We start from the raw sequence: 23,772 nt of genomic DNA, 5'->3' as shown, positions 1-23,772 counted from the left end.
GTGTGCAGTGCTGCGACTTCGCACTCCCTATAGTTGTGCATGCGTAGTTCTCTGCCCCGACTGCGGAATCTTCAGGGGCAGAAAACTGCACAACTATAAGTATTGGAAGTGCAGAGTTCTGAATCTCCACGCATGGATTGTGAATGCCCAAAATTTGTAAACTTATTCCAAAGTGTAAGGAAAAGTTTGAGAACCAGGCCCACAGTCTCCAAACCTTCTTGAGTGGTCCCACACTAAAGGGTCATGTATTATCATACTATTGAAGTCTTCCAGTTTGTAAAGATCTACATCAGACCTGAAATACAAGAAACCTCTTAGATTCCTGAGGAGAATGTGTGGAAATTCAGGAGGAGTTATCTGTCAAATTGTCAATGAAATGCAAACACATAACTGCCACTAAACCTCCAACATCAGAAATTTCACCTCATTCCATTAGGAAAAACAGATGGCAAAACATATGTTTAATTAGAGGAGAACAGCTATCAAAGATAATTACATCTATAAAAATGCTTTTTAATTTAATTATTTTTACTAGCTGCTCTTATCAAAACCCACTTCCAGGCTGTGCCTTTGATAGAGTTCCACATAATAAATGCCTTCTTTAGTACCTTTCCTAAAAATTGATCACCTCATTATTGAAAAACAGCAAGCTGGCCAGACTTACTCACAAACTGCAGACCAGTAACAAATCTTCCATGGTTGGGGATGTAATGGAAAAATGTTTAGGTGATCAGCTCTCAACATGCTGGCTATCAAGGAATCTGGTTTTCGTAAAGCATGTAACAATGAAACTAAAGCCATGAAAATTCTTTTCTAATGTACATGTGCTGTGTAATGAGGAAGCCTGCCTTCCTGACCTCCCTGTAACATTTTGTAACAATTTATTATCATAGCCTCATGAAGATCCTTGACACTCACATCGGACTCAAGAATACACCTCGGAGTTGGTTCACCTCATTCCTCAACACCAATAATAGGATGTACCCTTTCAAATTAGTCACAGTGTACCGAATATCCAGTAAATCAAAAACTCAACAAACTGTCATTTGGGCACTCACAGTAGAAATTGTGTTATTATGTCAACTGATCCTACTGGGAACAACAAACAGTGAAAAAACGTGGGTTCTACATACGCTATCTGTTTTTCCGATGTATTTGAAAGAATATAATTCACTTGTGATTCAAACTTCCAACCCTACACAAATCCCCACCCATCAAACCAAATATACCAAGATCTTTTAGTCTGCTGCTGTTGTTTTAAAAATTCTCTGACAGTTATGACTAGCAGATTAAACTATTAAAGGTGGCACTTGAACAGAATATCGTTCTTTGGGCAGTCATTGAATGGGATTGGTGATCTAAGATAACGCTTTAGCTAAGCATCAAGTTAACAGATTTGATCTCTTGGTGTCTTACAAGGAAATGTTAAATCAGTGCCAGGTGTTGAAATTTGTTTATAGATGAAGACTACCTCCCTCCATATAGAATAACTTGAAATCCTCGCCAAGTCCTGGTGGTCTCGATAAGCATCTCATTGGGCCCGAAATGTTGACAGATTATATCATCATCGGGGAAAATTGTGTGATGTTTACCCCCCCCATTCTCCGACTCCCTAAAGGACTCAGAGGAATGTGCCCTGTTTTGTTGTCGTGTCCATTCGATTAGATTTTATCCCTGGTTTTTCTGCTTTTACCATGTTGAAGTCTTTTGTATTTGTTTCTTTGTATGAATCATTGTTTGCTTTAAAGGATTGATGGGTGGAGTTTTGTATAATGTTGGAAGTTTGAGTTACAATTGAATTATCTTCTTTTAAAATAAACAGGAAAAAGTCTGTTTGGATTCTACACATGCTCTCTATGTTGTTTCAAAGTTTTTCCATGTTTGTTATTCCCAGTAGATCAGTTGACATAAGTCCTTTGATGCACCAATGCACTATTACCAATGTGAGTGTCCAAGGGGCAGTGTATTGTGATTTATTTTTTTCACCTAATTCCTTAGCAACTGCAAAACGTTGTTGAGAGTGGGAAACGCATAATGTGATCCTTATGCTGTCACATGCAGAATTCCCACTTCCACATCCACATTCTCAAAAATGGCTATTGAACATTCAAAAATTAATATCTTCAAACTCCCTCAAATTGAAACCCAGATAACACTGGAATCAGTCTTGAGGAGCTAATTGACATTTTTTCCTTCAGAACCTGACCAAAGAAACTGAAGCTCTGAACCTTTCCATGAAAATGGCTGTCATGCTCACAGTGCATTCAACCAGAGTAGCTATTTTAACCTTTAAAAATACTCAAACGATTACTAAATATAACCGATTTCAGTAAAATAGTTAAAGCTGTCTCATTGGAATACCTAAGAACTCATTTAATAAAGATGAAAATACTCCCTAAATTCTTGTATTTAAAAAAAAACACCTATGCAATAGAAATGCTGCAGTGGAACCTGCAAATTAACAGATGCCAAATCAATCGCTTTTTTGAATCAGCCTGTGCTTAACATCTGCAATAAAGGAGCTCTGACTATGTCAACATAGCAGCAAACTGCATGATCAGAGCATACAATGCATAGCATATGAAAGCTCTCACTACATGTTCAGGGGAGAAACACTAATCGGCAGTGAATGCACTGAGAGAAGCTTAAGCACCTGAGCACGGGCACTCATGGAAGGTGAGACACTGATCACTACATGATCCTTTGATCAGCATCTGTCTACAGTTCATGTTAAATAACTTCTGACATGAATCTGTTACAATGAATGCTCTCCTCAGGCAAACTCATACAACGTATTCACCAATGAAATGCCTGGAAGTTGGTGAGGACATACCTGCTCATAGAAAAAACACTAATCACAAGTACATAATCACAGATGAGTTCAGGACATGAGAGTCCCTTGAGGATTTCCATATAATTTTAATAAGGGCCTATATTTGTGAGAAAACGTGGCCGCTCCCCCATCGGGCCCAATCTAATGCCACAGCTGTGTATACCTGCCTCTTCATTTATAAACAGAAGGGCTTGCTTGATCCCTCATGAATGAATACTTTTTTTTTTACCACACTCTGTCTCCTTTTAACATTATTTTACTCCTGGCATGAATCAGTGGCAATGAAAACACTCCATAAGTGGTATGGTAGAATATCATAATCAAAATATATTCTGACACAAAAAAAAGTCTTACGTATTGTTTGAAACACTGTCGCTCCATTTTAGTTGATAACAGAAAACTTATACTCAGTGGAGCAATATATTTGTAAATGGTGTTTAGGCCAAAATATTTCTATCAGACAATATTTTGATAGTCTGACATTAATCCTAATAGGCAGACTTAGACAACTTATCCACCAATATAATGACTGGAGGCTGGTGAAGAAATAGTGCATGTTTGAAGGAAAAAACACCAATCACAGTGAATGCTCAAGCTGACATTAGGATATATGCAACATGTGAGTGTTTCCAGATAACTTCAATTAAAATGCTACTGCAGTGAAACTGATACCACAAAGGGATTGTTTTAATTATAAAATGCATATATGACATACAGTATTACATGTGTGATGAATGAGAGCCTTTTTAGATGTAAAATAGTCCTCATGCATTGTAATGCATGCACTCCAAAAGGGGTCTCCCTTGACAGCAGGGAGATATCAAAACATGGCAAGTGATCCTCCTCCTCCGGGGGGACGGAGGCCATGAACTGCACCTCCCAGGCGGTACAGTGGGACCCCTGCCAAGCCCTAAATAAGGTGCTATATTTATATGGCAGCTCCACCATCTGGCCCAATCTAGTGGTATAGCTACGTATAGCTGCCTCATCATTTATAAACAGAAAGTCTTGCTTCGAACTGTATAAATTCATTTTTCCTCAAGACAGTTGAACCCACATCTGTGCCTCTGAAGCACCTTTGACAATGCCCTAAAATGTGTTTGATTCTATTTTAAATATAACACTAATTGCTATGATTTGCATAATTAACTTCTTAGCTATTTATTTTGTCCAATTGTTAAAAAAAATTCCCATTTGTTAAAACTGAGAAAAGACCGATAATTTCTGACATTATTCTTTCCTAATGAATGTATTTCTTAGTTTTTGTTTCAAATGCATATTTTCTCTCACTTTTCCTTTTAAACGTTTCCCTTCAACCCACATGGCATACTCTGTTCCATACATTTTTCACTCCCATTATGTGGAGTCTTAGATGTAGTATGGATTGGTCTGTTAATAACTGAATCTATCTATTAATATTTAGGATAAACACTTCAGTTAATTCAGTTTTTCCGCCTTCATCATAAGATTGTAAAAAAGAAAGAAAAAAAAGGAATACCTAAGAACTCAATTTCACTCATTAAAGCTCTGCTACGTTTAGCTGTCAGATTTCTCTCTGAATCCAAAAATAGCAACACGTAACTCCACGTTTAAGACCGGGTCAGTGGCTACCTTTAGAGGTGCAAGTTAAATTCAGGCGCTCTCACTACACCTACAGATCCTTTAGACATCAGCAACCAGCATATCTCCACTGTACTATAACCCTATACGAATGTGCCACAAATGTCAGAAGCAAAAAGAGTCTTCATCTGGAATCAAAGAGATTCAAATCTCACTCTACTGTATAAAAATCTGTTTCTGGCTCTGCTTCATCTTTATGGAACTCTCCATCTGAAGAGCTAAGTTGCAAGACAAACCTTGTCCTGTACTAGAGAACAAAAACTTGAAAACTGTTATTCAGCTTTCACCTCATCTTTAGTTCCTTCTTTTCCCAGGGTCAACTACATGCAAACGGTCTTCTTGCCTCCGATACTATTCTACACCTTCTTGTTATTTTCTTCTATCTTCCTCTACTCTTCAATTCATGCAGTCATACATTCGAATTGTAGCATTTTCTATTGTTCTCTGCCTTATTTAAATGTAGCTAGTGGACTTTGGGGAATCTATTCGTGCATTCTTGACAAGTATTTAGACACATCAGTTTTAACACTGGGTGATGTATCTAATCTACTTTGTAGCCCCAACTAGATCGATCTGTTTCTCCAGTGTTGTATCTTTCATAGAATAAAAAATGTAAAGAGAGATCCACACCTTTGTAATCCTTGTTTTAACCTTTTAAACTTTTTGAACTTTCACTCCAATTTCTATTTTATCAGCGTGCCACGCCTGCTTCAAGCTTTGTCTCGTTGCACTGTAACGTGACTACACCCAAAAGAAGGAACCCATTTCAATCAGTGACACTTATAAAGCGCGCTACATACCCGTGGGGTCTCAAGGCGCTGGGGGGGGGGGAGCCGCTACTGCTCGAACAGCCAGGTCTTCAGCTTCTTCCTGAAGGAGAGGTGGTCTTGGGTCAGGCGCAGGTCGGTCGGGAGAGAGTTCCAGGTCTTGGCGGCCAGGTGGGAGAAGGACCTTCCTCCTGTAGTCGCTCTTCGGATGCGGGGGACGGCGGCGAGGGCGTGGTTGGCTGATCGGAGGTGGCGTTTGGGAGCGTAGAAGTTGACTCGGCTGTTGAGGTAGCTCGGGCCTTGGTCGTGTAGGGCTTTGTGTGCGTGGGTGAGGAGGCGGAAGGTGATTCTTTTGTTGACGGGGAGCCAGTGAAGGTCTCGCAGATGTCCGGAGATGTGGCTGGTTCGTGGGATGTCGAGGATGAGTCTGGCTGAGGCGTTCTGGATCCGCTGGAGTCTCTTCTGGAGCTTGGCGGTGGTCCCGGCGTAGAGGGCGTTGCCGTAGTCCAGTCGGCTGGTGACGAGGGCCTGGGTGACGGTCTTCCTGGTCTCGGTGGGGATCCACCAGAAGATCTTCCGTAGCATGCGTAGGATGTTGAAGCATGCCGAGGAGACGTTGTTGACTTGCCTGGTCATGGAGAGGGAGGAGTCCAGGATGAAGCCCAGGTTGCGTGCATGGTCTGTCGGTTTGGGTGCGGTGCCCAGGGCGGGAGGCCACCAGGAGTCGTCCCAGGCGGAGGGAGAGGAGCCCAGGATGAGGACCTCCGTCTTGTCCGAGTTCAGTTTCAGGCGGCTGGTCGTCATCCACTCGGCTACCTCTTTCATCCCTTCGTGCAGGTTGGCTCTGGCGGCGGCGGGGTCGTTGGTCAGGGAGAGGATCAGCTGGGTGTCGTCGGCGTAGGAGATTATGCTGAGGTTTCAGCTCAGTCAGGCTACACAGCCCCAACACGAATTTGAATCCAATGAATCAATTTCATTTTAAGTTTTCAACTCTTTTCTCCTTAGTTTCACCTTGCTTGTCATACATTTTATCTTAACTCATGTTCGATCCATTTTATCCAAATAACGCTTATTATCAAGGTTCAGAAAAACACAGGAGTATAAGGTAGGTTTCACACGCCATGACTTTAATCCATCACCCAATGCATTTCGGGAAATACATTTCCCTTCGTCAGGGGCATCTACAAATAAAAGTACAGGTTTTATAATTAAGCTTTCTGCATTTGCCTGATAAAGCATATAGTTAATGAAAAACATTCCCCAAATTTTAAAAACATACATTGTATCTAGACTGCAATCTTATTTGCTAAAGCATATTTTACACTCGTTTACTGCATGCCCAGAACCACTGACGTATTTACTCAAACAAATCTAACTCCACACATAATCTCCCTGTTAATCAAACCGGTTTACCACAGCAAGAACAGTAACCTTTTGCCGTGATTGAAAACTACTTTCACCCATGTACACTCACCATGGCCTGCTAACAAATCTGTTCTATTAAAAGATTCATCCAGTTCATTCTTTCAGTCTCGGCGTACAAAGACGCACATTCATGTCTAGCTCGCACAAGAAAGAGGTTTGAGCGTCTTTGTACGCCGAGACTGAAAGGATGAACTGGATGAATCTTCCTCTTGACTGAGCATTGCCCCCACACCAACGTTGTTGGCATCAACTGTTGGGACACACAGCAATTAAGGCTCATAATGCTTTAAAACACTTCACCCACTTAAACATTTAATGGCATTCCACATCCTAAACAAGGGGTAACTCTCTTCATGAGCATGCGTGACAATGGTCCCAACCTAGTGGCAAACTTTTGAATAAATCTTGAGTAAAGTTTGCACAATCCTAAAAGGATTTAAGTTCAGCTTTCTCCGCAGTTGACTTAGTCTGGTTAATACTGTCAATCAGACTAGATTTTGGGGTGATGCCATTGCTGGAAACCAAAATGCCCAGATACTCAACCTTATTATTTAAGAAACCACACTTTTCTCTCCTTTTTTCTGGAATCTTTGAAACTTGTATCTGCCTATCTAGTGCAAAAATCAAAATATAACCCTGGAAAACAGACAACCCTTTGATACCTTTCAGCATGTCTTCCATTATTCGCTGAAAAACTGAAGCCACAGAAGCAAGCCCAAAAGGCATGCAGCAGTACTGAAAAGAACCGAAAGGGGAGACAAAGGCCGTTAAATATCATGATTCTGGCTCAAGCTCAATTTGGTGGTAGGCTGAAGCTAGGTCAAGCTTGGTGAACAGCCCAGCCCCCTTTAGGCTAGCAAACAGTTTGTTTATGTTGGGTAAGGGAAGAGAATCCACACAAATGTATTTATTAAGGCAGTGCAAATCTACACAAATCCTCAGTTCTCCTCTCTGCCTGCGAGCTACCACCAAGGAAGGCAACCACAATAATGAGGTAATGGGTTCAATTCTCCCAGTTCTCACCAAAGTGTCCAATTCTTTATCTAGATCTTGCCTTATGCTGAAAGGCACATTTCGGAGTTTTTCACTGGCTGTGCACCCTCCTTCGCTATTAACTTGTGCTTGTAATCTTGAACTTTTCCTATTTCACCCGAGAACACATGGGGATATTTATTCATAATTTCTAATCCTAAACTATACTTCACAGCCAACACCTGCTCTCTCACTCCTGGTCTGAGAATCATTCCAAACACGCCATGGTGGAACCACCCTAGAATATTCACCCCTTTATGAGCCACATAGACCTTTTTGTCTTTTTTCCGACCCTTGAACTCCAGTATGTCTTCAATGTAGCCGGATAAATTTATATTGTGACCCTCATAAGATACTGCTCTCCGATCTGGTGGTAAAAGCTGCCCAGTAGCCCACACATTTTCAAACAAACTTTGGATGATAATGGTGAACATTGCTCCAGATTCAACCAAAAGCCATGATCTCCACATACGGATAACACACAACTCGGGATTACCCAGTTTTACCTCTTTGCTTTGAACCACCATGACCGTATCCCTTAGATCTTTGGTTACACACATTTCCTCTTCTCCTGGAATATCACTATCCAACACATACTTGACAGATGACAGTTTTTTTGCCTTGAATGATTGACACACTTTTGCAAAATGCCCTTTCTTTTTGCACAAGCGACAGGTGACCAGTTTTGCTGGACATTGTCTACCCCCTTTCACATGTGTACTGTACTCACAATGGAAACAAATATTCTGCTGAGAGAAAAATGAATTAGATTAGTCAGTAAACACCAGCCATGATTTTTCACCTTGCTTGGTGTCTTTCACATCTGTTCCACCCTTCCCTTTTACTACCGCTACTGGTTCATTACTCTTCTCCTCTAGATCCTTGGCTTCTACTTGCGAAGTTTCCACACTCTTGGCAACCTTATTCATTTCTTCTAATGTTAGATTTCCCCTCAACTGTAACTTTTGTTTAATAATCTTCTCATTGCAATGGCAAATAAATAGATCCCTTACTAAGTGATCAGGAAAGTTTTTTAATTGGTGCTCAGCAAACAACCTTCGTAATGCGGTAATATATGTGTCAATATCTTCTCCTGGATTCTGAGTTAGGTAAAAAATGTTATGACGCGACACAACCAGACTTGGTTGGGTATCAAATCTAGCACTGATGTTTTTTTTTGCAGTTTCTTGATACTCATCCAATTGCTCCTCTCCATCGAGAACTGGTTCATGCAACTATTTTAATATAGCTCTCCCTTTAAACCCTAAAGCATGAAGAAGAAGATATTTTCTTCTCTCTGGTCGGAAATTAAGCACCCCAATAGCTCCCAAATAAGTTTTGAATCACATTGAACCACTGCCTCCATCGTATGGGAGGCTTACCTGGTGTTTCCAGAAATGGTGGCAGTGGAGTTACTGCCTGCATAACTCTGGCTTCAAACCTCAGAGTGACCAAATAGTAACAACAGTGTTATTTCCTTAAATCCTGGATGTAGAGAAGAAAAGAAAAACACTGGCAACTTAGTCTCCATAAAAAATATTATAGGCAAAAATGTAAAAAGAGAACACTTGTTAAACCAGATCACCACTGAACACACAGCATTTGCAATAAAATGAGACTGACATACCACTAACCAAAAAAGGTAGCGCATGAACTTTGTCAAGAGAACCAAAAGTACAGAAATATGATTCCCAAGACCGGTGTCAATAGGATATTAAAAATACAATAACCTACACGCTGTGCAGATCAGCGCTGAAACACCACTTTCACAGGAAAAATAAAGAAATGTACACTGTACAGATCAGTGTTGCAGTAACTATGTAGTACTGCTGACCGGTCACTGCACCCTGGTGCCTTCACGCTGTGCAGATCAGCCCAGAATGAACCTGCCACCAGAACAATGAAGAAGACGCAATGCTGTGCAGATGATCGGAAAGATCAGAAACAACCAAAAATAAACTCCACAGCTGCCTCTCCGAAATGGCGGATTGGATGCGTAACCACTGCCTCAAGCTCAATGCCGGAAAATCTGAAATTCTACTGTTCGGAGGAGCCAAACTATCGTGGAACGATTCATGGTGGCCACTGTTACTGGGAACAGCCCGACCCCGAAACAATACGCCAGAAACCTAGGCATCATGATGGATGACGCACTATCTATGAAAGATCATGTGCGCACACTGTGGGGTAAGGGATTTGCAATCCTGAAACTCCTCGCTAAGATTTTCACCTGGATCCCACTTGACTGTCGTCGTACGATTACCCAGGCCCTCCTAGTCAGCCGCCTGGATTATGGCAATGCTCTATTCGAAGGAATGAACGAGCAGCTATTCTCCCGCCTACAGGTTCTGCAAAACCAGGCTGCCAAACTGGTATGCAACAAAGGCAAACGTGACTCGGCATCAGCATGCCTAAAACAACTCCATTGGCTGCCGATGCGCCAGCGTGCCACATTCAAACTACTTTGTCATGCACACAAAGCCCTCCACAAAACAGGCCCTACAATCCTGCAAGGGAAAATTGAATTTTATACTCCAAACAGGAACTTACGATCCACCAACTCAGCCCTAGCAAAACCTAAGCGCATCTATAAAACAAGGACAGGAGGACGGGCCTTCTCCCACCTGGCGGCCAAACGGTGGAATGAATTACCGATTGACCTGAGACATACTGTAAACCCTCTTTCATTCTGAAAAAAACTCAAAACACACCTCTTTCCCAAATAATAACCCCTCCCGCATAAACCTCAGCAGTCTTTTCTTTTTTAGCGCCTTGATATCCCTTGGGATGAATGCTGCGCTCTATAAATACCAGAAATAAATAAATAAATAAATTCACGTTATGCAGATCAGCGCTGAGTGACCTTACTGCTGTGCAGATTAGCATATGAATAACCTGCCAGCTTCCCCTCCCTCAGCAAAGAAAAGCAAACTTTGTCTCTTCCCCTTGAACAATGGCACATCGACAAAGAAGACCACTAGACTGCTTACATAGCAAAGTGCAGACCTCCAAATTCCAGCGGAGACTCTTTCTCACAATGGCGGAGAGCCAAGGAAGGCAACTATAGACTACTAACTCAGTAAGACACGGTCATCTGCTCGGCGTATTCCACAAAACAGATGCTGGAACACTGGTGTCACGTAATTGACGGAAATTCCAATTGCCACTGCATGAATATTTCAGGCCGGCCGCTGGAAAACACAGTGCAAAGATCTCTTGGGTTGATCAAAAAATCCAAATGATTGATAATATTTTATATTCCCTTGTGTTCAACACAATCACCACCTATCCACACTCAATCACAAACCACCGGGACCCTACTAAACAATTATAATATCCACATATAATCATGCAGGGAAGTGCAATAAAAAGATTTTTATTAAAATAGTTTCATAGATCAGGATTCCATAAGCGCCATGGAAGCATTAATCAGATCACAATACATTAAAAATACAAAGTATTATACATATAAAATTGAGAGACACAAACAACTGAAAGTGCAAACTATTAATTACATCCTATTTTGGTTGTTTCACATGGACTTACTTCTATTATTTGTTGATATATCCATAACCCTTATCTGCTATTGGACATCAACAAGTTCCTTGTAAACAACCCAAAGGCGTCGATATGTTTCAGTGGTATTTTTCTTGATGTGAACCACCTTCTTCAAGACAAAGAGTATATAACGGTCTCTCTTGTATTAAAAATCCTTTCTAATTCCAGGGGTTAGTCAAAGGTTTATATCCTTCTGTATTAGTGTGCGGGGCTTTATAGGGTTCCAAGCACAATTTGACACAGTCTCTGCCTTGTTGGCAAAACCCTCTATAGTGGCTTGTTTTGATGTCAAAGGTCCAATACTATGCCTCCTTTCAAACTTTATCCTTATCGGGAATCCAAGATTTTATATAAAATAGATGATGGAGAGGATTCGTAGACCCATTTGGCCAAAGGTTTAGGCTCTGCAATTTTCTCCACTTCTGGTGGGACCTTACTGACTCCAACGGACGTGCGCGGTTCCTCCGACCTTGAATAATTCGCAGTATGATGTAGTACTGCTGACCAGACACTGGACCCTGGTGCCTTCACGCTGTGCAGATCAGCGCAGAATGAACCTGCCACCAGAACAATGAAGAAGACTCACTGCTGTGCAGATCTGCATTCACGCTATGTCTCTTTCCCTCGAACATCGCACATCGACAAAAAAGACCACTAGACTGCTTACATAGCAAAGTGCAGACCTCCAACTTCCAGCTGAGACTCTTTCTCACAATAGCGCAGAGCCGAGGAAGGCAACTGTAGACTGCCTACTCAGTAAGACACGGTCATCTGCTAGGCGTATTCCATCAATCAGATGCTGGAACACTGGTGCCACGTAATTGACGGAAATTCCAATTGCCACTGCATGAATATTTCAGGCCCGGCCGCTGGAACACAACATCAGCCATGGGTTCCATCCACCCCACAACACCCTGAGGCCTTCTCCGACGTCACACCACAGAACTGGCTTAATTAAATCTTCGGCCCTGTCTCCGCTTTTATGCGAGACAGAAATACCAATGTAATGAAACTCACTCAAAACTTTTTGATGAATCAATATGCATCTCAAGGTGTTCATGACGTTCCTGAAACAAATGGCCTCCGTGGTAGGGCTCGTGTTGGTGACTCTCAAGATCATCGCCAAAAAGATGTCATTACTGATGATAGGAGACAAGGTAAGTCATGCTCTACATTCCATTAGATAGACTTAACACACTACACATTGTTAGCCAATTCACATTGTTTTAATGCAGCCAAACTTCAACCAATCACGGTGGAGACCCTGAAGCACTTACCCCTGCAGAGCCACCACACCTCCGAATTCTTACTGCACGTTGTGTGTTAGGGAATCTCCCTGACCTCTGCTCAGTCAGTGTTTTGTCGTCTATTGGTTTTATCTATTTTCAAAGTGTTCTTTTGACCTTCAAGTAAATCTAAGTTACAGTCTTTTGGGCTTTCTTCCCTGGTACCAACTTGTCAGAGGAATCTTAAAAAATGCTGTCAGGCCCTGTAAATCTTGTGGGAAACAAAGGGTATTTTCTAAAGATTCCCACAAGGAATTCCTTTATTGTTTATGCCCTCACTAATTGCCAAAGGAGTGTAAACACTATCAAACCTTTTCAGCCAGACCTTTCCCTCCAGAAGAAAAAGGCTCACTGACTCAGATTCTAAGGGTGAACTAAGTAGTCATTCTTCATCAGGGAAGAAACAAAAAAATTAGGGCTCAACTTCATCTGCGAGACTATAAGAGGAAAACATCTCATATCAGGGATTCCAGTTCTGAGAGATCTGGGAGTAAGGAACCTGCTGAGCCTACATCCTCTCACGGAAAGGCTCTTTCTTCCTCATCAGCACCTGTGACCCCCTTTTAAAGAACCGGCAGTTAAGAAAATCCATCCATTCACGGATCTGTCCTAAAAAATCATCCAGCCGATGGTTGAAGAGGTGAAGGCAAAATCATCGACTGATGCATCCAGTTTCATGCCAGTGACATCCACAGCATTGGTGACTCAACAACTAGAGCGACAGCCTCATCCTCATCGATGAACCTATTGATGACATCTTCATCGAAACAGTCATCAAGGCGCCTCCATAGACACCACCTTCATCGACAACCTCTGTTTCATCCAAGTCAACGACTACACTCCCGTCAACTAAACCTTTGTCGTCATTTACATAGTCCCCGACAATATCTTCGACTAACATCAAGAAGACGATTTTCCTGTCAAATGAAGGAATTCCAATGCTAATGCATCAGGGTCCTACCATGGCGTCCCCTCGACCCCCCGTCCGACTTCTGGAGATTCACTAGTCAAGTGCTGAGAGTTCATATGGGACAGTCTATAGCCCAACACAGTTAAATGTGAAATGCCAGGACACTGATGAGGGAGATGCTGGCCTGGACACTTCTAAATGCTTAGCTTGGGACTTTTTTTTTCAAAACAAAGATCAAACTGCTGTTCAAAGTTGACACTTTTCAGGAGCATTATCCATATGATGACCCTTATGAGGAGCAGCACAGTATGCAAGAGGACACCATTACAGTCCCTATTTCTCTGGTAACTGATTTGCGCCATATGCTCAACGATTACTACATGAGATTTCCTGAGGTGCATGCTATGATGCAACATGCTCCTGTACATTCAGAAGCTCCGGAATCAGTATCCCTTCCTAAAACTCCTTTGGGCACACAACAGCGAAAGGAGAAAAGAATCATGCCTCTCATCACTATAAGGGATGACTTTATTGACAGTGATGGGGAGGAATAGCCAGAGGAGGGGGAGATTCCTTCCGGTCCACTAGGTGACCATCAGGAATGCAATGATTATGTGACTCCGGTATTTGCTTCGCCTTTAACTGTGCCGGCAGATTTACCACCAGCAGATATTTTAGGTTTTTATTAGCTCTTCGAAAGAGCATCCAAGAGTTTTGACTTAACTCTTCCTGTCAAACAAACTGAATGTTTCCCATATGATTTAAAAAATTTGGCTCACAAATCTGTCCAATCCATCCCTTTAGTGGAGGATATATGGGAAGAGGTATTGAAGCTTATGAAGACCCTAGCTTCAGTGGCTGCTGTGGTCACCAGGTTGGATAAAAAGAATAACGCTCAAAACAATGCACCTAAATGTCAAATTGGTCATCCACGCCCTGACTCAGTCATTCTGCTGGCAGCCCAACACCGATTTAAGAATCCTTCTACTCCTTGCTCTGCCACTCCGCATAGGGTGGGGGGGGGGGGGTAGATGGTTAGACAACATTGGAAATCGCTTCTCCGCTATGGCGGCACCCTCAATCACGACTTCCAATATACTGGCCATATTAAGGAGATCTGATTGGTGGTCTGACATATCTGCAATCCTGGAATATCTACCAGAAGATAAGAAAGAAGCAAAGGAGATTCTTCAAGAGGGCGAGAAAGCTTCTACTGAAATTATAGATGCTGCAATGGATATCTCCTCAACCGCGTTCCGTCAGATGACAGGAGCCACTGTTCTGCGTCTGCAAGGTTGGATGAAGGTTACATCATTTCGACGAGATGTACAAACAAAAATACTTGACATGCAATTTTATGGTGAAAGTCTTTTTGGCAAGCATGTAGATGGTGCCCTACAATCTATGTCAGACACGCACATTCTCCAGGCACAATGTAGCCGCGATGTTTTCACCCCTTTTGGGGAGGCAGTGGTCGCGGGCAGTTTGTCTAGAATACCTTACCAACAGAACAGATACCAACCATATTCCAAGAAGGGATATTGTTCACAATATTCCTCTCGGCAGCAGTATAGAATGATTGCAGCTTCGTCATCTCCTAAGCAACCCACAAGTAGACTCTCGGCTGGAGGAAAATCCCAGGACGCCTCTTGGTGCCAATGATACTTTGCGGGCACCTGTCACCCTAGTCTCACATCGACAACAATTTGGAAATCCCCCTTTCAGATTTTACAGTCAATGGAAGAGCATCTCTTCTGATAAATGCTAGATGTAATACAGCAAGGTCACACCCTGGAATTTGTTCAAAAGCCTCCCAATTTTTTGCCTCACAGAACATCACATTGTCATCTGTCTCTGCTGAAGCAGGAGATGAATTTGTTTCTCTCCAAGGAACCGATAGAGAAGGTACTGTTAATTCACTGCAACAAGGGTTTGTGTTCCAACTTTTTCCTTAACCGAAAGAAATTGACAAAATGGAGACAGGTGATGGATTTGAGGCTCTTAAACAAATGCATAAAGAAACAACCTTTGCGGATGCTATCCTTACAGGAGATTCTGCAACTCCTGCTTTCATATTACCATGCAGGTAATGCATCAAATGTTTCTATGGTTCTAGGTGGCAGGGTGTCGTTACCAGTTCAAAGTACTTCCTTCTAAGCTGCATTTGGCTACCAGAGTCTTCACAAAGTGCATGGCTGCAGTGGTAGCCTTCTTGAGAAGAAACGGACACAAGGTGTTCCCTAACCTGGATGTCTGGCTTATAAAGGGTCCCACGTTCCCCACTGCAAGAAGATCTGCTTGGGCCTGTCTGCAGCTGTTCAGAACCCAAGGTCTCAAACTGAACAGGGAAAAGTAATCTCTAATGCCATCCAGGTCGGTATTTTTTCTGGGGGCAATTCTGGATATGAACGCCTCCAAGGCTTTTCCACCTGCGGAAAGGATTAATCGCCTAAAGACAATAACAGCTTCCCTCTCAGGTAAAGACTTCACTTCTGTCTGGAAATTCTAGTCAATGTTGGTAATGATGTCATCTTGATACCCAATTGTTGTCTTCACATGAGATCTTTACAAGAGCAACTAGACGCAGAAGGGGTTAGTTGTCAGGCAATGTTTGAATATATATGCATACAATATCGACTACCCCAACTATGAAGGTAGCGATGGATTAGTGGAAAGAAACCGCAAATGTAACTCAGGGCATATCATTCATTCCTGTGCAGTCACATATCATAATGACAACCAATGCTTCACTGGAAGGCTGAGAGCTCATTTGCTGGACCTGGAATGTCATGGCAAATGGTCTGCTTAAGAGGCAGAGTTGCACATCAATCTTCTGAAATTGAAGCCAGTTTTTCTGGGCCTCCAGTCTATTCTTCCCAGACCCGCAATGTCTTGATATTGGTAAGAGCAGACAATACCACAACTATGTTTTACCTAACCAAGCAAGGAGGAAACAGATCAAAGTCTTGTCTGCTCAGGCTCAGAAAATTTGGGAATGCTTGTTTGTGCACAACATTTTTCTAAAAATAGAACATGTTCCTGAAGTAGAGAACGAAAGGGCGGATTCCCTTAGTGGAACAGCGAAACAGTGCACTGAATCAGCGTCAGATACTGCAGGTGTTTCATCAATGTGGTAACCACAAATCTGGATCTCTTTTCCACCTTTTAGACCAATAATTGCAGGATGTACGCAAGCAGGTTTCCACAGAGAAGGCTGGGATAAATGCATTGCAGCTAGCTTTCCCTCATTTTCCCATGATTCCAAAGGACATTTGGAACGTGAAGTAGGAACCATGCAACCTCATTTTGATAGCTCCAGCGTGGCCTAGGCAGTACTGATTCACAGAACATCTTCTCCTATCAGAGTGTCCGCATATTAAATACAAGCCTACGGAAAATCTTCTCTCCAAAAATGAGGGTCAGGTGGTCCATTCATAGATACATTCTCTCAGCTTGTCAGATTGGCTCCTCAAGACAATGAGTTTGGGTCGCTAAAAGTGCCAGAAGATTGCAGGTTATTTCTACAGCACTCTCATGCAGACACCGCAAGTTAAAGTTATAAGGCGAAATGGAAGAGATTTTGTTCTTGGTGTATCTCTAAAAAATCTGCATCCATTTTCTTCTACTCTAGAGCAGATACTTCCTTATTTTCTCCATCTAGCAAACTCCGGTATAGAGCCTTCGCCCGTATAGGTCCATGTGTCAGCTATTTCCAGATTTAGGAGGCAAGAGGAGGAACTCTCATTATGGTCCAACAAACAAAAAATGTGTTTCGTGGAAAGTTGATTTTCTATTAGCCCTTACTTTTGCTGGGAGGATAAGTGAGCTTCCCACCTTGACAATTAATGAACCATACTAACATTTCCAGGATGACAGAGTCATATTATGAATAAATCCGAAATTAAATCCAAAAGTGCTAACTTCGTTTCACCTGAACGACCCTATATTATTAACAATATTCTTCAGAAATCCTTCATCTGTAGCAGAGAGAGCCCTACACTCGCTGGATGTCAGACTGTGTCTAACCTTCTACTTGGAACAAAGTCTTTTAGAAAATAAGATCAACTTCTAATTTATGTTGGTCCACGAACAAAGAGTCAATCGTTATCATGGGCCAGTATTGCTTGTTGGGCCGCCATAACCTTATGCCATGAAAAAGCAGAAACACCATTGACTGCAAAATGGAAAGCACATTCTACAAGAAAGGTAGCTGCATCTTCAGCTTCATCTGCTGGTGTTTTGTTTCCAGATATTTGCAGGGCGGAAACGTGGACTGTCTGCAGCTGTTGGGCAGGCAGTATTGTCTCCTTTTTCATTGAGGTACCGAACTTTTGTTTTCATATATTATATGTTTATAGTTGCTTTTACATGCATATATACCTATTATGTTATCCGATGTCTTTTCTCATCTTTATGGAAAATTCATGGAAGTGAGTCAATCTTAAGGTTGTTTTTTGATACTTTCTTGTTTGTTTCTCATGACGGAGTGGTTTGCCTTATCCACCGCCATATTGTCTTTGATACTGCTTACTGGTCTTATTCGAGCTTGTGAATCTATAAAGTTACAACACTGGTCAAAAAACAAGTTACTTACCTGTACACTGTGGTTCTTCAGTATTGATATCGTTCATGGTCACATGCAACCCTCCCTCCTCTACGTTAGGGCTTCCCACTCTTTATACCTCTTATTGTTCATAATTGCACTTATGTTCAAAAACGGAGGTGTGGTGGCTCTGCAGGGGAGGAGTGATTCATGGTCTCTTCTCTGATTAGTTGCATTAAAACAATGTGAGTTGGCTAACAATGTCTAGTGTTTTTCAATGGGATTCCTAATCCTGAAGTATTGGCACTGCTTTATTACTGTTACCATGGGACTCCTACCATGACGACGGGAAAGGTTCAAGCATGCAAATCTATAAAATATATTAGTACTGGAGAACCACAGGGTACAGATAAGTTACTTGTTTTATCTGGGCAAGCCTTATGCACATTTGTAGCTAAAATAGGTTACTTTGTTATAGTTGCACACTTTTAAGATTCAACCTAGTGTCTCAGCTGATACCAGACAAGTTACAGAATAGCAGCAATACAACGATGAAGTAGGTGCATGTCATTTAAGCACAAAACTTACAATGGCGTCACCTGATGAGCAAACCTTATTCGTTAGCAGAGGTCCAACGCAAGGTGTCAAATAGCAGAAAACATGTTTTAGCAGTGCACAATTTTTTCATGTTCCTTGGGGCTGGTTCACAGAACTAACTTAAGACAAAATCATAAACGTACTACTTTTGGTAATCACAGAAGGCATTTAGTAGTCTTGAGTTAGGATTTTGTCTTAAGTTAGGATGTTGTCTTAAATCAGGATTTTGTCTTAAATTAGGATTTTGTCTTATTATGTCAGGATTTTGTCTTAAGTTACAATTTTATCTTAAGTTAAACTTAAGACAAACTTAAGTTAAACTCAAGTTTAACTTAAGTTTAATTTCAGACAAAATCGTAATTTTAGTCAAAATCCTAATTTAAGACAAAATCCTAATTTAAGACTGCAAAATGCCTTCTGTGAATACCAAAAGTAGTAAGTTTATGATTTTGTCATAAGTTAGTTCTGTGAATCGGCCCCTTTGTTTTCTGCGGAGTTTCTTTCTAATACACACACCCAGGACTTACATTAACTCTAGAAATTTGAATGTTCTGTCACTGATCCATCCACTCTTTCAATAATTACTCCTCCCCTTTTCAACATGCATAAAATTGTACGTCACTAAAGTTGCATTCTTTTTCAGCTGTCCGATGCTTCCATTTTTTGCACGCTTCTGTTTGCATAACGTAACGTTATACCTAAAGCCACAGTCATCATCTTTTTCAGTCATGCTTTTCTGAATTCACAATCTAAAAGCTCCAGAGCCTCCTTCATGTCAAGTTATGTCCCTTTTCCTTACCCTTTGCGCTATATTGTTAGTCCCATTACGTAATTCTTTGGATGCAATGACATTAACTGTCTCATATGTCTAATGTGTTTATGTGATGCTTAGCTCAAATGAAACAATAGGACCTGTTTATTAGCCCGCACTTTCACCAGTGGGGAAATTCTGCCAGTGCAGTAGATTTTTCACAGTCAGACGTTTATTGTAATGCAGCAGAAACAAACAAGTTTAATTGGGTTGCTGATGCCAAAAAACATGGCAGAATCACGAAGGCTTAACAGGTGATAAATATTCAAATTTAAGCTATAACCACTTTTTCCATGGTAGCGGCACAAATCTACTAAAAATAAATGTTAGAGTAAGTGTATTTCTAAGGTGGGAAAGAAAACCCTCCCAAAACATGGAAGTGTTGCAGAAGGGGCATGTAAATGTAAATGTAGTGTATTTTGTAAAGCGCACAGCTGCCCCAACGGGGCGTCCCGGCGCTGTATAACGCTGTGGAACCCTTCCTGGCTCTCCCTGTGAGATGCCCCTCCTGGGCACCCCAAGGTTAAGCCAGGCATCCCAGTGTTGTAGGGGCCGTTGTGGAGATTAAGCAAGCTATTGCCCAGAGTTGCAGCGTGGGACCCATGATTAGAGTATGCGCCGAGGCGAGAATGATCAAGTCCGCAGACATTGAGCCCAAGACCCTGCCGCGTCGGGACTTGAACCCTGGTCCCGAGCCTGATCTCTGCTTCAGAGTCTGCAGCTCTAACCAGTGAGGGCATTGAGGGAAAAAAATGATGGGCAGTAGCACTTATCTGCTGTCAAGTTTCCAGGGTATGATGGACCTGTGGAGAGCTACTTGAGTCAGTATAGAGCAGGCATATTAATGGAAATCCCCAATGTGCAAATAGATCCATGACTACTGAGATTTTAGAGATTCTCCAGAACATCATAAATACTAGCAAATTGTGGCATCTTGACTTACCAATTTTTTGATGTCAGTACATTTAAACATTTTCTTTTCTTTTTCAGCCCCTGATGCACAGAGAGAAACGGTCTTTGTTTGTGCACCATGCAATCAGACTTTGAGCAAGAAAGAGTGACCATCTGATCCTCTGATTATGCAGAACAGCACTGGATGTTGTGTACCACCTGCCATGTGTCACCTCCTCTTGGCACCCTAGAACATATGACCTATTGGGTGCAATGGAGGCATTGTTGGAGCAACATAAGAGTATCACAGAATGAGATTTATCTTCTAGAGTTTTCATGTACTCTTAAAGCCTTTCATCCACTGAGACTTTCATACATTTGGTGTCTTGTGTTTCTGATTTATCTACCATCAGTAACGTGCATTTGAAAGCCGGTTAACTTGTGGAAATGTAAGTTCCTTAGTGCCGCTGATGGACACGAGAAGGCTCCTTCGATGAAAAACATAGCTGCTCATTCTGGTTTGTCATTATTATTTATATTTCTCTTACGTTTGGTGTTTGTTGCATCTTGAGGGATCTATCACTGCAGAGCTTCAATGTTAAAGAGTTGACTTAAAGTTGAGTTCTGCAGTAGGTTTTACTTTGTTGGTATGGACGCTTCTTCTGTGTCTTTTCCAGCTCAGGACCAAACATACTGTTACGTAGTTTTGATTGTTAAGTTTTCAGAGCCCTGTTATTTTGTCAAACAACATGACCAAAATATTTAAAACAGGGTTTTTACAAGAAATCTGTACTGTTGAAACATAGGAATAGTTGGATATGATGAGGAAATCATTGTACTGATGTTTATAATTTCCGTAGAGACCGTTGTTATTAGCAGTGTAGGTCAGGCACAGGCTAAAGAAAACGTACAATGGCAAAGATGTCTTTCTTTTACCTATATAAAAATGCTGCTCATCCACAGTGTACCTATGGTACGACAATTGCACAACCACTCTATACATAAAGCTATAAAACGATGTATGTTTGATAATCTCAGTATGATCAAGGTGAGCTTGCAACATTTTGGAATATCTCTACAGTTCACTGACAGAGTATGTTAATTTCCGAGCAGTAATTAGTTACCAGCTATCCGTTCATAAGATCCACTCCAGCAAGTCCAGAGATCTGATAAATACTGTATAGGCGGAGGATGTGAATCTTTGGGCGATTTTTATTAAGTTTACTGTTATCTTAGCATATCTTATGGTTTACTCCTGAAGTAGTCACTTTTCAGAGTTTTCAAAGGAGCTTTGCAGCAACTTTAATTCCATTCACCTAATCTTGCATAGAGTAACTTAGAACAAAATCTCAGTGCTTCAGTTAGGTGATAAACCAATCACTACAGTGTTATATTCGGGTTTCAGGAAAATGTAGTAATGTGCCTAAGGTTAAAGACAGAGAGATTAAGCAATTCTTATTGTGGCATGGAAGCACACAGTTTGTGAAGACTGGTTGTTTCTTTGATTTTACATTCATCATGTTTGATGTTTTAATAAATGAAGGTTTGAGGTTTTAAATGGAAAATATATATTCACAAAAGTATATTAAATAAAGATAACTTATTATTGGGATGTGTCTGCTTGCTTTTGTTTGTGTTTGAGATTCAAGTGTATCTAAAATTACAAATACAGTTGTACAGCCTGATTTTCAAAGGGCGGACACCAAAGTCACGGATTTGCTTCTGAAGATTACTCCTACATTTAGCGAAAGTTTCAAACCTTTATGTATTCCACCACAATTTCCATCAGTACTCATGGCAAACCTCACTCTAGTTTTCCAAAATTACTTATTTGGGAAAAATGTGAGCATGTAGAGTGTGAACCAGGACTTTATTTTTGTATACCAAAATTTGCTTTGAATGTGCATTAGGATGTTTTTCTTTCCCTGCAGGTACTTTTTTCTAGTACCCCTGTTACATTTGTGAGTGATCGCTAGTCCTTTCTGCACATCATTCTGCTCTTGACAAGAGTGCATTTGTATGTGTGTCCAGGCTGGGTAACTGTCTCCAATTGCTCTGTGAAGAGCCCCCCAAACTTACACTAATAAAATGTAATATGGTAATACCAATGTTATCCTATGAGAGATGTAGGCCTTGCAGTAGTTTTCACTACCAGGACTTGTAAAACCTAAAAGTACATGTCCTGCTTTTTAAAAAGAACAGCACCCTGCCCTCTGGGCTGTCCAGAGCCTACCATAGTTTGGACCTATATGTATTAAAAAGCAAGGTTTTGGCCCAGTAAAAGGTTTATTTTTCCAGGTTCACATGGCAGTTCAACTGCACAAGTTGGTTTTAATGGTAGGCCTGGGGAGACACAGCCTTCATAGAAACGAGCGGAGCCCTACCTGAGTGTGCCTGTGCGGGGAGAGCGCACGGAGAGTCACGCAGACCGGACAACAGACCCAGATTCCCGCCACCAGTCGCGCCGCCGCCTTGGGACTACGTTTCCCATCAGGCTCAGCGGCGGCGCGTTCCCCGACGCAGCTGAAGCGCCGGGAGGGGCAGTACAAATCTGAGAGCCCTCAGCGTCGCGGGACGCCCGGGGCGAAGCCCGGGCAAAGGGCGGGCCCTCTACGGCCCTCAAAGGCCAGATAATGCCGGGCTGGGCCATATCCCCTTGCACCTAGGACCATGCCTAAATCAGGAATCGAGGTACAACCATCTGCAGAAGAGACCCCCATCCTCGGACCCCTCGATAAATTCTTCTTCAAGGCAGCAGGTGAAATTGATAGAGACCTGGCTCTGGCAGAGCGTCGCATTGCACTGCGTCAATCCATAGAGCTATTAAAAAACTCCACTCACCCAGCAGATCCGTTTCTTACTCCTGAGCCCCTACTACTTAACTCGACCTTAAAAAATATAGATGAAGATCCCATGAACACGGATGATGTTCCATCAGTGTTCCGATCTTATTTTCCATCAAAAAATGGACCTTCTCTCCCATCCCCATTAAAATTCACTAACAATACAATCTCTGAACCCCCTGATCTCATCGACTTGGTCACTCCTAATTTGCCAAAGATTGCAGAGTTCGTCCCCTCCGAAATAATTGAAATACCTCCTTCTTTGGTCACTCAAAAGGTAACCATGTTTCAACCTAGGCCAGTTATTCTAAAGCTAGATAAACCTTTACATTCAAAAAATCAACCCAATAAGAAACAGGTTACTATTAGATCTCCACCCAAGAAACGACGTAAAAAAACCGTCATGAAAAGTATTGCTAAGACCCAAACATCGGCTCAAGAATTAATAACCAAAGAACTATTACAAATTGCAGAAGGTACATCCAGACCATCTAGGGAAACCTTTACCTCCTGCGTCCCACCTACAATCAAAGACTTTGTGGACGCCATGGAACATCTCGTTAAGGCTTTACTAATACCCATACATGAGAGAGTCAAAAGAATAGCCACCCAACTTGACACTCTCTCAGAATCTCTAAACCAAAAACACCCAGCAA

The 23,772-nt window shown here is 41.8% G+C and overlaps 1 protein-coding gene across 2 annotated transcripts in view; it reads left to right on the top strand.

The window, feature by feature from the left end:
- ZFYVE27 (zinc finger FYVE-type containing 27) overlaps nt 1-21,885 on the top strand; it is a 362,081-nt gene extending 340,196 nt beyond the window's left edge. For both annotated transcript variants that reach the window (XM_086922616.1, XM_086922614.1), the window contains one exon: nt 20,373-21,885. In XM_086922616.1, the coding sequence (XP_086778742.1) occupies nt 20,373-20,443 (71 nt within the window). In that variant the 3' untranslated portion in view covers nt 20,444-21,885. The remainder of the gene's footprint in view (nt 1-20,372) is intronic.
- The last annotated feature ends 1,887 nt before the right edge of the window (nt 21,886-23,772 follow it).

This window comes from Lissotriton vulgaris, chromosome 5, assembly GCF_964263255.1.
Source record: "Lissotriton vulgaris chromosome 5, aLisVul1.2, whole genome shotgun sequence".
Lineage (NCBI taxonomy): Eukaryota > Metazoa > Chordata > Amphibia > Caudata > Salamandridae > Lissotriton > Lissotriton vulgaris.
The sequence above is the reverse complement of the archived record's forward strand: the minus strand, read 5'-3'. Positions and strand labels throughout refer to the sequence as shown.